This window comes from Aptenodytes patagonicus, chromosome 2, assembly GCF_965638725.1.
Source record: "Aptenodytes patagonicus chromosome 2, bAptPat1.pri.cur, whole genome shotgun sequence".
Classification (NCBI taxonomy): domain Eukaryota; kingdom Metazoa; phylum Chordata; class Aves; order Sphenisciformes; family Spheniscidae; genus Aptenodytes; species Aptenodytes patagonicus.
In genome coordinates this window covers 121,222,616-121,239,400 of record NC_134950.1, presented here as the reverse complement: position 1 = coordinate 121,239,400, position 16,785 = coordinate 121,222,616, and the positions used below count along the sequence as shown (strand labels likewise).

At 40.7% G+C, this 16,785-nt stretch overlaps 1 protein-coding gene across 3 annotated transcripts in view; it reads right to left on the bottom strand.

Annotated features, from left to right (window-relative positions):
- The window catches only part of MYRIP (myosin VIIA and Rab interacting protein), a 238,781-nt gene that overhangs the window by 107,769 nt on the left and 114,227 nt on the right, over positions 1-16,785 (bottom strand). For all 3 annotated transcript variants that reach the window (XM_076330998.1, XM_076330995.1, XM_076330996.1), the window contains exon 3: positions 15,729-15,950. In XM_076330998.1, the coding sequence (XP_076187113.1) occupies positions 15,729-15,950 (222 nt within the window). The remainder of the gene's footprint in view (positions 1-15,728; positions 15,951-16,785) is intronic.

The window sequence follows — 16,785 nt, the reverse complement described above, 5'->3', positions numbered from 1 at the left end:
AAAGACAGCTATTACGGAGGAGGTGTTTCCCTTCACTAAATACAAGGCTTTATTTTTGTTTTTGTTTTTTTTCTGATCAAGATTTCCCATCTGCTATGTTATCAACTAAGAGAATTTGCCAGAGAGCTTTCCTCAGATTTCACTTGACAATCATTTGGACAGGAAAGGCCGCTTTTCCCACAGGTGTCTCAGGTTCAGTTGCACTGCCTTGTCCATAGCAAAAACATACCACAGCAGTTAACAGCAGTAATGATCAAATTTTAAAAGTCTATGTTTTTTTCGGATCTGATGGCAGAAACCCCAGACCTGTCCCCCCACCACCCCACTGTTTCCCCATGTTATAGCACACAGGGAAGCAAATTCTGAGACAACTTGATGCTTTTCTGATTGTGGACCTACCTGTGGGGTTACCCCATCCTCCAGCAAAACAGAGTAACTTACGCTTTTCTGCCTTGGAAAGCCCTTCTTCAAACTCATGTTCTGGCCAAGAACAGGCAGGCCGCAGAGTACACGTGGTCACACGGTAAGGCTAACAGAGTAAAATAGACTGGTGATACCCTACTTCTGATAGATGAGACGAAGCTCTGGACTGATCCTTACAGAGGATTCAGAAGCAGAAAAGCTTTAAAATGTCTCACCTAGTTAACTGGATGGCATATCTGTGGTTCCTTCTTAAGACACAGTAAGATTATCAGAGCCTGGAGCCTTCCAAAACCCTGATTTCCCATATGGAGCTTGTCACATCCATGTTTTATTCAGACACTCCAAGTCTGTATGACCTCAAGTAAAAAAAAAAAATTATACAAAGCCCACATGAACACACTTTATCAAGGTAGGGATTATGTCTCTCTCATAATGGAGCAAAAAAGGGAAAGGCAGGGTGACCTTCTCAACACCAGATGGTGAGCAAGTTATCAGTAGGAAGCAGAATCCAGGTCTGCCTCCTACTTCCCCACCTGATGAATTCTGCCACCTCCAGAGTAATAAAAATATTTACTCTCTCTATGTACTATAAAAAAAATTAACTATCTACAAGCCCTTATATATATCTGCTATGTACGACATGGAGAGACATGAAGGATCCATGTATTAATTTTCTACTTTTAGATATACGCTAAAGCTATGTTTTGATTTGAAGTTCTTCTACCCTTCATAAGCCATCCAAAGACATTTGAAATGCACAGAATCAGCATCAGCAATCACCCAGGAAAATGGAAGTGTCCAAATAATTTTGGAAGCCAAGATGATGCCTTTATAACCTAAACAAAAAGTGTGCAAATATCAGACAGCTCACGAGATTCAGCACAATTCAGAAGCCATTGCCTGGCTTTGTCAATCAGACTGCATACATACACTTTCTACTTTAAAAATTAATTCTGACAACTAACACTTTTCAGCTTAAGTAATGCTGGGCAGCAACTTTCATTGTGGTACATAAAAGGATATAAGGATGTACAGTGTATTTATGTGCCTTTTAAAAAACAGAGCAGTATATTTGAACTGAGAGAAGCAGAAACTTTATGTGACAAGAGTTAACAAAGCCCACATAAAGGCCAAACCGCATACTGGAAGGCACCCAGCGAGAGAGTTTAGAAGTGGTGCTGATCTCTATTTGCGTTCTGGTAGCACCCATCAGCTCTACCAGAGATTTGGGCAGCATTTAGAGGTGGTCCTTCCCTTAGAACCTCTACACTGAAACATAAAGGAATTGCCATCATTATCTATTATATTTCACCAAAAAAGAACTGGGGCATGCAAAGTTTAACACAGCTGCCCTTAGACGGAGATTATCTGAAGTAAAGCTGGGAGCTAAGTCCTGACTTTCAGAATTTTGAGGCAGTAATTTCCTCACACAACTCTCTAACACTAACCGGTGCATCTGAGCAATTGCAGCTGTGGGATGGACACTGCCAAACTCAGTGCAAGCCTTCAAGAGTTGACATATATGCTCATTTAACACAATGCTCAGTACCCCTTTCAAAGTCAGCAGATTTAAATAAAGCACTCAAAAGAGCCTGCAGGGCTGGAGTCCTGGCTATCTCAGATCAAAGAGGATTTATGTCCTGAAATGCCTTCCTTAACTTTTTTCACATCCAGATTACTCTAGAAGCTATTACTGTAGCTAGTCCATGCTGATCACCTGAGAAGTTTATTTGGCATCCATTAATCCTACTATCAAAAGTGAGCTGTCACTAAAAACAAGTATCACAAAAGTGATATTACCACCACAGTGAGCTCAATAAAGTGAATGGTTTTGAATTTACCTCTGCATTTTTCTCAGGCTCTTAATTGCAAAGAAAAAAACATGAAAAAAATTTGAGTGTTCAACTTTTAGGTATCTACAGTCACCTAAATTGTGCAGGATGTATGGCCAGGGGAAGGCTCTGGGGGTCAAACCGCTGCCCACAACCACCTCGTGGGAGGATTCAGGGAAGGAAGTGCCAGACTCTCCTCAGAGGTGCCCAGGGAGCAACAAGAAGCTGTGGATGCAAGCGAGGACATGGGAAATCCTGATTAGACACATGGAAACACTTTTTCACCACAAAGGTGGTGAAACACTGGGACAGGGGCCCCTTCAAAACTCATCTGGAAAAGCCCCGAGTAACCCGCTCCTCCTGGTGCTGCTTGGAGAAGGGGACCAGGCTGGAGACCTCCAGGGGTCCCTTCCAGCATGAATTATTCTGTGACCTCGCTGCCAGAGACCATCCCAAGGAGCAGGCGTACATGCAAGTGTAGCTGCATCCCATACCTGCTAACAAGCTGGTTCAGCTTCCAGCAGTGCTGCCTTTGCCAGCCCTCGGACCTCCCTTATCACCAGGGAGGTGCCCGCTGCCCTGGGGGAGCCCCAGCTGCTACAGCCCCGGGGAGCAGGTGGCTGGCACAGCACCCTGACACGTGAGGAGGAATAAGTCATGTAGTTTTTCTGGCTGACTGTCCTATTTATTTTTTTTTTTTTTTTAAATCTATTCATGCAATAGGCATATTGTAAAGTCATAGCCAGCTAGCTATGGAGCTGGAGGTCTGGTTTTGCTAGGACTAATTATAGTAAGCACTGGAATACCGTAGCGTATGGCACATGTGAGGCAGGTATCTGTCAAACAACCTGCAAATTATATACTGGAAGTGTTGTTCAAGGTCCTGAACGTTACCCTCCAGTGTTACTAATCCTTTATGCAGATATGTGCTGTTTAATTGCCAGTTGGGAATTACGATGACACATTACATGACTAATTTTTCAAACTATAATCATGCTATTCCCCCCACCCTCCTCCTCCTCCTTTTTCTGTCAATCTCCTTTCACTCTATTTTGTTGCTGTTTCTCTTGCCAGAACCACCTTCTTTGGTAGCACGCGGAAAACTTTGAAAGTGGATAATATGGTATTTTAATGTACTGCACAGAATGGACTCAGAGAACTACACTTTCGCAGGTCTCAAAACCAACCCTCGCTACCCAAACTCTGTGTAATACTGCTTCGAAAGCTGGTGTTTCCCAAGAATATTCAATCTCTAATTATAATTTCCTTGATGAGAAAAATAACCACTATTGCCACGCTATGTTTAGAAGTAACAGACACTTGTTAAATATGTTTTCTGTGTGAGTGGTCCAGTTTCTATACTCAGAGAAACAGTTTCAGGGAGCAACAATCATACAGACACGTTCTAAAATATTAACCTCAAATTCCCTTACATCCAATAGCCCTTTGATCCTAGAAGCAAAACACAGGAAGGCATTTATAAGGGGGCTTATAAAAAAGATGGCGGCAAACTTTTTAGCAGGGCCTGTTGCGACAGGACAAGGGGGAATGGCTTTAAACTAAAGGGGGGTAGATATAGGCTAGATATAAGGAAGAAATTTTTTACGCTGAGGGTGGTAAAACACTGGAACAGGGTGCCCAGAGAGGTGGTGGATGCCCCATCCCTGGAAACATTCAAGGTCAGGTTGGACGGGGCTCTGAGCAACCTGATCTAGTTGAAAACATCCCTGCCTACCGCAGGCAGGGTGGACTAGATGACCTTTAAAGGTCCCTTCCAACCCAAACTATTCTATGATTCTATGATTTTGACATAGGTCACAAAGCCTACACTCAAAGGCACCAGCTGCAATGTTTGTTTTTTTAAATGTGTAATAGAATTACTTCCCCCCAAAAAAATTAATGGCTCAGGATTTCTGAAGCACAGGAGATAGAGGCATTCAAAATGTAGTTCATAGTGGGCACTTCTTCACAGTAAAACACTCTACAGTTTTTTTTCCCCCTCAGGAGAATTTCCAAAAGCATTTTTGATCAGAAATATGCACTGCCATCACAGACAGAGGTCTGGCTACTGGTGAGTTTGCAGGATTGGGGAAACAAGTCAAATTTCTTCCTTGCCTCTAACAGCTATTAATTCACTTCTTATCTTGCCTGAGACCAAAAGTGCTTTTAACAATTGCAACTATCTGAGATACGGAGAATCTAAGAAGTCCCCTAGGTTACGAAGCCCTGCAAACACGTCAGTGAGACAAAATTACAACTGTGACTACTGATGCAATTTCTACCATCCTTTACACTGATGTCCTCTATCGCACAAGCATTCATTCAAGTTTCCATACTCCAGGCACTATTCAAGCCACTACACTGACCAGCCAGGAAAAAACATGAATACAAAGCAAATCTGTCATCAGCAAATCAAAGACAATGTGAACCATGATGTGTTCGTTGCCCTATTAACCTCACATACAACCTCAGAGTGTGACAGATGATGGAAAATAATATTTCTTAATTAAATGAACAAACTCTTTCATTCACCATGAATTATCTCTTGGGAGCTTCATGAAAAGAGAAGGAAGGCTCTCTCAAGCTGAGGCCCAGAGAAGTACCCCTCAGTCTTCATATCAATGGACAGAAACACAGATGAAACCTAAAAGAACCAATATCAACATCTGACTCCCACATATTGCCAAGAGACATCACTCACCGAATTACAACAAGCAGCTTTACAGCAAATTAAATTTCAAATCAAAATGATCAGGGCAAGCAGTATTACAAATCCAGCAGCAAAGGCCACCTCATTATCTTACAAAGATTGCTTCCCCAAAGTGAAAGTGTTCAGCCGAGGAAGCAAGACCACTTGGTCACAGAACAGCCCCTGAACAACAGGAGTAACAAAACCACTTCAGAAAAGCATTAGCAACTCCCTGTTGGCATCCAACAATCGAGACACAAAAGTCAAATCATAAAACAATACCATGGTCATTCCTAGAAACATATAGGAGTTTTAAATATTTTGGGGGGCTATGGGAAGAACAAAAGACTATTTGGTATGATTCTGAGGAAAGATTTCAACTTCAGCTCCCACGTTGCAGGCAACTGAATTGTGATCTCTCACAGGCTCCTTCTCAGAATTTCCATGTTGGGTCTCATCATTTTCCAGTCAAAGCAAGTATGTGCTTGTAAAGAATTTCCATTTTTACTACAGCAGCTTTCTGATGAAAACATTTTATCAAAGTAATTCCCAAGCACACTATAAATCCAATACTAATCTGAAAATGAACAGGAAGCTTTATTTTGCTATGATCAAACAGTATTTTCAAATAGTTCACAACTTCTGCAATCAAAAGTGTTTTGGTTTTAGGCAGCTTCTAGTTTTTATTTAGGCACTATGTCAAAATTCAATCTTCATTTCTGAAGCTGTTTCTGCAAAAAAAGATACAACAACCTGAAATGAATGGAGATGCAAACTCAAAGACAGCTTTAGGTCACAGATGGTTTTCCCCCTATGTTAACATGATTTTATTTGTGAATACAAAATAAATACGAGAGTTGCCTATTAGCTCCTGAGCTAAAATGAACAAGATGTTTGCCTGGACAGCTATAGCAAAAGATGCAGGTGTGATGGGAAAGTGCATGAAACATACTTCCAGTACAGGTAACTGGCAGGCATTACCACTTATTTCATGATCCACAAGTGTAGGGTCATATTTTGAAAGCTGAGGGGGTGGAAGATGCAAGAAGTGTAATTAACTCTCTAGTCAGACTCCAGCAGTGCTTATCTGGAGTAAGGCTTCACAAAAACCTAGGTGCAGAAAAGATATGCTACTACAAAAAAGTACAAGAAAGCCATATACTTAATTCTGCATACAAATTTAGAAAACCTTGTCTTTGGCAGAAAGACAGGGCAATTGCTTTTTCCACCTTCCTTTTCCCCCCAAGTCACAGAAGCAGGATGAGTTACTGCCTGATGAAATACGTAAATGTATGATCTCATAGATTCTTATTGAAGATACTAAGTAGTAAGTGCTTCACTATCTATTTCATGTGAGAGGTGGGTCTGAAAAAGAGGAGCATAGAAGGACTTATTTATTGATATGGTTAAGCTTTTTAAAAAGTGACAAATTAAATTCTCACTTTAACTTCTTCGGTAACACAAGACCCTTTTAAGAGGGTACTATTCCTGATTGCAAAGTGCATTAGCTAGAGGAAAGACACATTTGTTATTGCCATTCACAGCTAGTGGCTACAAGTCTGGAGGATTTCCAATTTTATCACCAAGAAAAAAAAAAACCTGTGCTAACCACAGCATTTATAATGCTTCTAAGGATACCCACACATAATTGGGCAGTTGTTCACGGTTAACAGGATAAATCTTTTGGAGGAAAAAAGCACTGATGAGGCACAGAGTGTCTTTGATCCATAGGAAGTGGGATAAAAATAATACGATTTGGCAAAAAAATCTGAATTACTTGTGGACTGTAGAAATAAGTCTTTATCTACAGCTTATAATGACAAAGACAGAGGGGCATACAATACAGATATAAATAGTCTTCTCTCCTTGTGAGGAGCGTATGGGAGCAAAAACTTTGTGGTGCTTAGCAGTTATGCTCCACTCCTAAGGTAAGAAAAGACTCTTCCTTCACCACACAGACCTCCCCGCTTGATGCGCAGTTCCTCAAATTCACAGCGGGCCCCACCAAACATTATGAACTGAGCACCTTCAAGGTCAGACTTCCCAATTAGAAAAAGCAAAGAGTATGCACACCGCATGTCCCTTCGGGACTGGCAGAGAACAGGCCAGAAGCTGACTTCACTCTTGGAGGTGGCAATGTCAGTGTCAGCTGGAGCAAGTGACTGATTTCTGTACTTCATCAAAGCTTGACGGTTGCACAAATACAGCAGGAGAAAACCTGAAGACTCAAGAAATGCTGAAACAAACGTATATCAAGCCAATTAGCAATCTTTCATTATTGATAATTAAAAAATGTTCAATGGTATGTCTATGTGAAAGTGCACTCTGCTCTGTTTAAAGGCTACCTCAGGAGTGTTGACCACAGCATGACTTTTTGCTTTATTACATGCATTTTATGATGGGAAAAAGGTAACAGGGCACAATAAGACATAACAAGTGAAATATGATTTTCCCTCTTAAAAAATAATTCACCATAGTTGCCATTTAATAGAGACCAGAAAAAGAAATTCTAATGCACAAAGATACTCTTGACTTGACCCAAAAATCGAACATCTAATCTAGATGAGAAATTGTGAAAAACTCTGCTTACACAAGTTTTTTCTATTCAAAATAAAAATCAGCAGATTTAGTTTTAAAATTTCACTTTTTTCCAAGGGGTTTTTCACGGGTACTAGTTCAATGTTGTTTAAAATAAAAAAGTTTAACAGCTTTTTCAGATTAACATGTTTTGAAAAACGTTTTCCAAACAACATTATGCTAAGAGGATTTTAGAAACCCAACCCAGAAGGGAAAAACATGAATCAGAAATCAGCCTCTGTCAGGCAAGTAAACATCCAGTGGTCCTGAAGAGGACAAGGAAAGGCTGATGCTTGCTGGAGCTGAGGGATGTCCCAGAACGTTCCAAGGCCAGCAGATCATCCAACGCTGCCGCATGAGCTTGGGAGGAGAGTGGTGGCTGAAATGCCTGTGCAGCAAACATCTCCTCCTGAATGTTACAGATCAGCCTGACTGAGAAGCTCCTGCTCTGAAGCACAGGGTCTTGCATTTCAGCTAACGTTAACACAGAACAGAGCCAAAATGCTCTCTCTCCTCAGAAACCCAAAAAGAACTACCTCATGTCCTGCAGGGGATCAGAGAAACATTGTAAGGGTCACCCAAAAGCAGGCAGCAGCACCAGCTGGAGAGAAAAAGAGGACCAAACATGGGATAATCAGAGGGGTTTATTAGATTCCAAAACTGCCCAGACATGTTGAGTTTATTATAATCATCAGTCCTAACGTTTGCCTCAGTTTACTCATAAGTCTTCTGTAGGAGAGGCGTTATCAGAAAGACAAACCTCATCCTCTCTGTCAACCAAGAAAACTCCATCACAACACATAGGAATGATCACCCTACTTAGACTGTATAGGTCCAGGAACAACTTTCTCAACTTGCAAGCATGTGAAAACATCAAATCATTGGCAAGGCAGTATGAAAGGAAAGAATCACTTTCTTCTCCAGGAAAAAAGACAGCAGATTAAACATCTGATACATTTTAAAAATAAGAACAGTAATACTACTGATACCAAGAATTAGTTGGAGTGGACTTGCTTTAGGCAGAATCACTGCATTAATAAGGGATGCATAAATTTGACATCATACTGGAAAATGAAGAGAGGTACAAGCATTATTGAGTTGACCACCCAGGAGTCAGAATGACAGACTGGTTTTTGACATGACATAGCTTTTTTTTTCCTCATTCTTTGAGGAAAATCTTGGCTTGCAATCCTTCACTACTTCACATCTTTGTAAATTCGAGCCCTCTAATTAGATATTGCCATCTCTTGTTCTCCCTTGTTCGACCACTACGAACCTTACATCTTTCCTGACTGCCACCAACCCAGTGTAGGGGCTGTCATGGCCCACAGCCCTCCAAGTCTGCTCCTTCAACAGCAGTCAGTGCCAGGGTGCAGAGCACATGAAATCCCAGTTACAGAACTGATGCAAGGGAAATTCTTCCCTAAACTCTGCCTGATACTTAAGATTTTGTATTTCAGCTACTGTAAGGGGTGATATTCTCACTTGCCACTTAAGTGACCGCACTTGAAGAATCCTGTGTATTTTTTTATTAGCTTTCAGTTTGACACCTTCACTGAAAGTCCATCAGCTTTTGCAAAATTGAAAGGCTAAATAAGTCCGATCCATAATTTGTATGCTGCTTATTATGTGGAAAAACTGTGTACATCCTTTCATATTCCCCTCCTCCCAGTTCAGCAGTCCCAATATTTTTGCACACTATTTACATAATATTTATTTCTACTAGGGAAAGTGTTTGGTAACTTCTCTTACTATGACTTGCCGAAGGTAGGCGGGGCCAAACACAGGCAAACATTTCTTTATTAACATTGAAAATAAAGCTGTGATATTCTATCCTCATTCATTCTCTACAAGAATCCAAGCACTTACTTTTCTGTGCTACTGCAACACATGAAGCAAAGGTTTTAACCATGCTGACTGCAGCAAAACTTCTATAATAACAGTACATTAATAATACTTAGTACTCTACAGCCATAGCATTTAACTTTTCAACCACTGATCTCCAAGAGCTCAGCATCATTACATCCATTCTGCACGTGGGGAAACCTGAGATATGGAAACTTCCCCAAGGTCACTTGCCAATCATGTGAACAGCTAAAACTGGAATCCAGAGCTCCTAAAACACTCATTAGTCCTCCAGACACTCAGCCACACACTCACTTCCAAGGCTACTCAAAGCTAGAAAAGATCGCCTAATTAGCACTTGTATTTAGCTGTTTTAATAGACCTCTCTTTCCTGCTCTTCTCTTCAATTCCATTTTTAGATACTTTTCTTAAAGCTGAGTGCAGCATTGCAGTCTGCTATGTGTTATGCAAGTACAGCTTTATTCTGTCTAGCAGAATCAAAATTCTTCACAGTGCATACTTCAGAAATAATTAAGACAGATCAGAATAGCAAAAAATCCAGCAGAGATCAACCTGCCAAAGCAAACAGTTTGCACATTTCTCTCTCTCCTCCTCTAGCTAGGGAACAACTATAAACCAAAAACTGTTCCTGGCTCTTGTGCAAAATCCAAGCTATTGCCCTTGCTCTTCGTGGGTACTGTAAGCAAAAAGATATGGTGTCTGTGATCCACTGTAACGCTTAAGCATGGTAAGGAGATGGAGATCAAGAGACAGGATATAAAACAGAGAGAGAATGGTGGGAGAAGGAGGAGGAAGAAAATTGGAATAGAGCAGCAGGCATTTTTGGAAGGAATTGCATCAATTTCTACAAGTACATACAGCTGAGGAAAATAATTTTCACTGCTATTTACTTAAAATTAGTAAATCCTTTAAGTACAATATGAATGGGATCATTCAGAGGACTTTTAAAAAAGCAGAACAAGACCCATATGGGTCCAGAGAAGACAACATGCACAAGGCAGAGCTAAAACTTTATCTTTTTCTGCTATGCCACACAGCAAGTGAATGTTCCTATCCAATTCTATCTCAGAAGGAAAATGCATTTCCTGGCATTTACATGACAAAGTCACAGCTTCCAAGTTCTGTAGAAGTTCTCTCTAATGTCAGACAAGGACCTCAGACAGCAGAAATACACAACTCTCACAAAGGTATACACAAAGCTCCAAGCTGTGGTTGAGGCAGACTATCTAAAAGATATTTCACCTTCCTTTTACCAGATGGTTTAGCCTGCTTGAAAGCAACACAAGATTGCTAAGCAGCATTATACCTTCATTAGCTTTCCACAACTAAGTCCTGAAACCAACTGTTTTGTTACAGCCGAATGCATCAACAAATACAAGGTTTAGTTATTTACTAGGAGTACTTCATTTTCTCAAGTACCCATCCCAAGGTTTTGCCAAATATTGGCGTTTTTTTTTTTCCCTGTAGAGACTGTGAAGAGTTTTACACTAAAACTTACATCAGCTAAGCAGAAGGGATGTATCCTTTGGCAGGCTAAAATCACATCTACTATCAACTTTACCATGTTTCCACAAAAATACACTCCATTCTGCTGACATTAAAGCACATTACAGTGAATGGGCCTTCCAAACAAAACCATCTGAAATATAAAGATTTTATTTAGGACTGTTCCTGGGGCTGGCAAAGTTCCAGTCTCTTTGAAAGGTGCTCCGTCTGCCCACTGAGCCTAGATTTTTATTTTCTGTTGCAATTTTCATGTTATCATAAGCATTGCTCTATTTTTACATTAGCATTAATCCCAACACATGCTAGTCAGAGACAAACATACAGGGCACTGCAGGTAGCCTAGACCTTAATAAATTTTCCTCAAGTCTCACTGTAATGTACATTTAAAAAAAATCTAATGCATTAATCTAATTCTAATTAATTTTCAAGTTCCAGTAAGACAATTACGTTTGCTACTGATGCAAACTGCTAGTGTCTAGTTAGAACCCTATCTTTCAACTGGGCACCTCAATAAACTCAAAAGAAAATGTAAAGAACATTCAAAAATAACTCTGGATTGAGACTCTATGAAGATAAATGATATTCTCTTGCTTTCTATTTTTTAAAGCAGCAGTCAAATTAGGAGTACAAAAGCCTAAAACAAAGAGCAGTTCTCTTAAGCATTCAAATAAATCTGTGCTGCAAACCAGTGTGACAACTTTGGGGACCCGTTTTGAACACTACTTTGACTGCATGAAGTCTGAGTGTATGCAGCAGCATGGCTGTGTTTTTCATTAGTTAACATCATTAAGGAGAAAAGGAGCAGTGCCCAGGTCTCTGTTTCTTAATAACTGTCATTGGCAAAGGACCATCAACAACAAAGCAGCTCTTATGAAGCAGAATAACGACTTCCTGCAGACCAGGTGATGCCCCCTTACTCACAGCCTGGCTCAAGGGAGCTAAGCAAGAGGCTGCTAGGTGATGAACTCTCATCATCTGATCGAGGGTTCTGAGGCCAAGTGAGAGAATCGCACAGCAGATGGATGTGAAGGCATGAAAGGATTAGGTGTCCATGCTCCTACTCACAACGGAGACAAAGACCTTTTGATATGCAGATGGTGAGACCAGAAGAAGGGAAGGAAGATCGCGGGGGGATTCACGCAGGATAGTCATGAAAAGCTGAGGTGAACGCCAGATGTTTGTGTGCCTTATTTTGGATAGGTCTGTATATACACCCATCCTACAGTCCAGAAGTAAAATGTGATTGGTTTAGAAAACCTGCAAAAATATGCATTTTAATGGCTTACTCTGATTTTTTTTAGTACAAGTGTTAAACTGGAAAGCAGAGTATCACTAGCAGAGTGTTCTGGGATATGGCTCCTTGGGGGTTGGAAAAGAAAAGTGGTCTCAAACAAATGGAAAGCATGCCCTATTTCTAATAAATGAGCAAAGAACCCCCCTGTCTGGCACCAAAAGCGTTAATCCAGAGGGCAAAGAAACTGTGCCTCAAATCTATTTAGTCAAGAGGACTTAAGAGGTACAGACCTCAGCAAGTTGCCCAAACACATTGTCTTCTGGGTATCTAACAAGGAGACATTGTACAAAGCTTTGTAAGAAATGGAAATGCACTATATACAAATTGAAAAGTTGAAATTAATAATATAGATTTTTATCAAAACATACTTAGAAATTAAGAAAATACATATATGAGCAGAAAAAAACCTAGAAAGTTAATAACGGCATCGAGAGAGAAATCTAAACCAAAATGCATTAGGAGAATGTGTGCTAAATCTGGAAAATTGGGAAACTGAAGGAAGGTTCTCCAGTTCCTCATAAGATCTATACAGCCATTGCTGTTAAGACACTTCTGAGCATTGAGATTCTGTACTGAGCTGAATCTTGTAACTTTTAAAAGATGCATTGTAACACGAGATATGCTTTAAAGGAGTTGAAACAGCAAAATTGTCATTGGCTTATTGATGAGTTTACTGCTTTTGGAAGAAGCACAGACTAACTTTTTGGCCCAATTTTCTACAAACGTTCTATGCTTCAAACGCTGACCTGTGTATTTTCTCTCTGTTATATGTTAATGTAGATCTCTGTCTTGGAAGATGAAAACCAACTTCCATAGAACAGGTATCTCTACTAGGGTCATGCCTTGGGAGACTAACTCAACATGACAGATTTTCTTCAGCGTCAAGATCACCTCGGTGCAAGAATCTACCAGGAGACTATTTACAACCTGCAAAAGTTCATGCCACTCTTTTGGAGGAAGATAATGGGAAATAAGGTAGTCTAAAGAAAAAGGTACAGCTCCGAGAAGGTTTTTAAATCCTCCATCGAACCCAAGTGATGTTTATGCAATGTATTGCTTTCCAAAAAATTTTAACCATCCCCAAGTCATTGGTTCTGATTCCCACATCAAACAGGAAGTTTTCAGAATTTTCACATGTGCACATAAACAAAATGTATCTTCGTAATTCACCTAGAGTCTCAAGCTCTAATGTATAAGGTGAGCCATCTTTACAAAAATTTATGCTGAGAATGCTTTATAGCCTTTTGTACAGCAAGAAACGGCTTCCGACATCAGAGAACTGGTTGACATATTCTAAATACACACTAGAAATAAAACTCAGGATTATTCGAGCACTGCTCTAAAGCAGAGCTGAAGAGCACAAACATCATTACAGGAAGTCTGAACCGTATATGTTTGTACTTCTCCAGTTCGACCAAACTCTTTCTGCACAGCAGAGAATTACAACATTAACTCTTGTGGAATTAAGCAAAAACATATGGGGAGGGGAGGAAAAAAAAGGAGAACAACCTGAAAATGCAGTCCTCTCTGAGATGTTTCTAACTCACTAGTTATTGTGCATTAAGATGTGCAGACAAGCAGCAGCTAAACAGAGAACCACCTCCACTACTTGTGCTATCTTATTAAAGGAAAAAATAAAAGACATAAGAGGAGCTGGGGAGGGGCAGGAGAGCACAGTCCATGCTCCATCTGAGGGATAAGTCACTGAGAAAGCGACAGGAACTCACAACAGACTGTGGTGTTTCCCCCTGTAAGAAATACTGACTGATAGCTAAAAACAAACAAAAAAACCCACACCACCCCCCAAAACCAAAACACCTCAGCAGGCCCTGAGGAATGCCACCCCCTGCCTCCCCCACAGGGATCTGTAAGTCGCACAGTCCAATCAATAAACCAGACCATAAAATGATTAGCAGCAGTGTTTGTTAGTTAATTTATTCACTGAAAAATAACTCAAGCTGTATCTCAGGTCTCATAAATAAAGAAAATGTTTATAACTGAGTTACAGGTGGGTGACTTTGAGGGCTGCACAGGACTGTGGGAAAAGCACTGACTTGAAGGGTCAGAAATAGCATTTTTGTAATACAGCTACACATTTTTCTTCTGAAATTAAATTCTTCTTAGACTTTTTTGTGGAGTCAGCAAAAACTATTTTAAGTGCAGTTCATCAGCATCCACAAACCTGTCTGTCTGTTCTGCTGCCCGTATGGGTGAACTCGGGATAAGTGGAAGAAAGAGGTGTAATATGAAACGGTCCAATGACTAAAGTAGAAACAAGCACTAGCTCCACAGCTCTCTGTGTTGCTGGAAAAGATACTCTTGTCGTTCTTCTGCTCCCTCACTGGGGGAAAGGGGGTGCATGTAGGTTTTCAAAGGTAAAAGGCAGAGAAGGAGCAGGTGCCCTGGAGAACACAACCTCCTTTGGGTTCAAAGGCTGGCATTTGGAAACACAGCACCATCTCTCTGGGATCCCTATGATTTTCAGGCCCTGTGTCAAAGGGCACACACTTCATACTATGTGAAAGCTTAAATTTCAAGTGGGTGTTAACAGGAAACAAGTGGGAGCAATGAGTCTTTGGTGAGCACAGGAATATCATACAGCATTGGAAAGGGACTCAGCTCTTGTCTTCATCCTGTGTTCTCCACTAAAGGGAAAGACGAAGGGTAAACAGCCATTTTTGTCACATTTGCTCAGCTGCTTTAGTCACTAACATTCAAAATTAAACTATGAGGAATCGAGTTATTTCATTCACCCTTCTTGTCTGAGTAAAAAGGCCTCGGTCAGTGCTACGTCACCACAGCTAAGGCTGCTTTTGGAACCTGGCCTGCAACGCAGACAAGAAGGACTATCACAGTCACTATCCAAGGAATGGCCCTTTTGCTGCTGTTATGTGTTTGCTTGAATTTGCTTTGTTTTTCTGGTGCTATCTTAAAGGTTGTGGCTCTGTTAGCCTTAAAAGGGTGAGATGGTAAATCCCTGATACCCTCTGCAAATAGAAGCCTGGCAGCATTTTCTTAACAGATGTTACGAATTATAACAGGTTGCACTGCTATTTTGTCTGGTTATTTGCCAAAGTAAGCCCAAAGCATCCCCACCAATAAGCTGGCATTTAGAAAAGCACTCCAAAACACAGTCACAGCTGGATGATCTATTCACCAATTTTCTTCCTTCCACTCCCCACCCACCAGTGGGATTTGCAGCAAAATGATTAACTGCCTTACCACCATCTGCGCTCAGGTTCCATTAGCAACCCAGGCATTTCAGGAGATCCCAGCCCTGTTCAAGCTAAGTCCAATTACTGCTTACCGATTCATCAGTCCAGCTAAGCAAGCCTGGAAAGCGCAACAGGTAACCAAACACTCTCGGAACAAATTAACCTCTACAAAAAACAGGCACGTCACACCTCAGGAACAAATCAACCCCTACATAAACAGGTACTTCATGTCCTATCCTGCCAGCGTTAACCCCTGACAAATACAGGGAAAAGCTCAGGTCAGGCCACAACTGCTTTACACAGGTTGCTAAACAATAGGTCCTTACCTCGCTTGCTGGCAGACACTGCAAATCCAAGCCTTCTCCTTCTTCTGGTAAGAACTGCAGCTCTTGCAGATGTTATACTTGCAGTCTTGACACTGTCGCTTGCTGTTGATAAGAAACGTGAAAGGGGAACAGCAGCGAATACAGCAATGCTCGTTGAACTTCTGCTGCTTGGAAAGGATGCTGCACTTGTCACCCTCTTCATCCAACTTCTGCTTCATTTCACTGGAACGAAAAGCAAAAGAACAAAAATATAAACAAAATTTCAATGGGAAATCTCCTCTTTGCCTTTCTCTTTCCACATCTTCACGTTATACTCTCCAAATAACTTTTGCAGGTGTGAAATAAATGTCAGAAATGCATATTCTAAATCCAGAATTGGGAAGCAAAAGCTCCTATATTCTCTGGAGTCACCCATAGCCGATCCATTTAAATTCTCTGAGTCACGAACCAGGGCAAACAATCTTCCTTCACCCAGCTCCAGCGAGACAATCCTCAGGAGAGCCAGGCCGCTGCTCCAGCTGAGCAAAGCCATAGTGCCATTTGAGAATTCAGGGCTGCTTTCAGAACACTTTACAAATCAAAAATCAGTCTATGAAAGTCAAAAGGCTCAGTGCACATTAATAAAAAATTCCACTGATCAAGTTTTGAAAACAAAAGTGCTAAGTTTGCTTTGTTCTGACCCATGGGGTCATAATATTCATAACAGCTCCAATTTGTCAAGGAAGGTTAATCACATACTTCATTTCAGAGAGATTTGAGTGTTTTACTAGTTAGGACCAATACTGAGCCAACTGTTTGTGAAAGTGTTTGCAAACCCCCTGAAGTTTTCTGTATTCCAGCAGAAGAGCTCATTTATTAAAAAAATAAAATAAATTGTGTGTGTGGTATTCAGTAATTTGCTATCTCCCATTTTACAGTGCTTTTGATATTTTACAAATTAACCAATATATTCCACAATATGAGTAATAAAAAGCATCCAGAAGGAACAGTTGTGTAAGTAGGCAAGTCTGCAAACCCATCACAGTTTCTGGCATGTACAACTAGGATATACATTAAG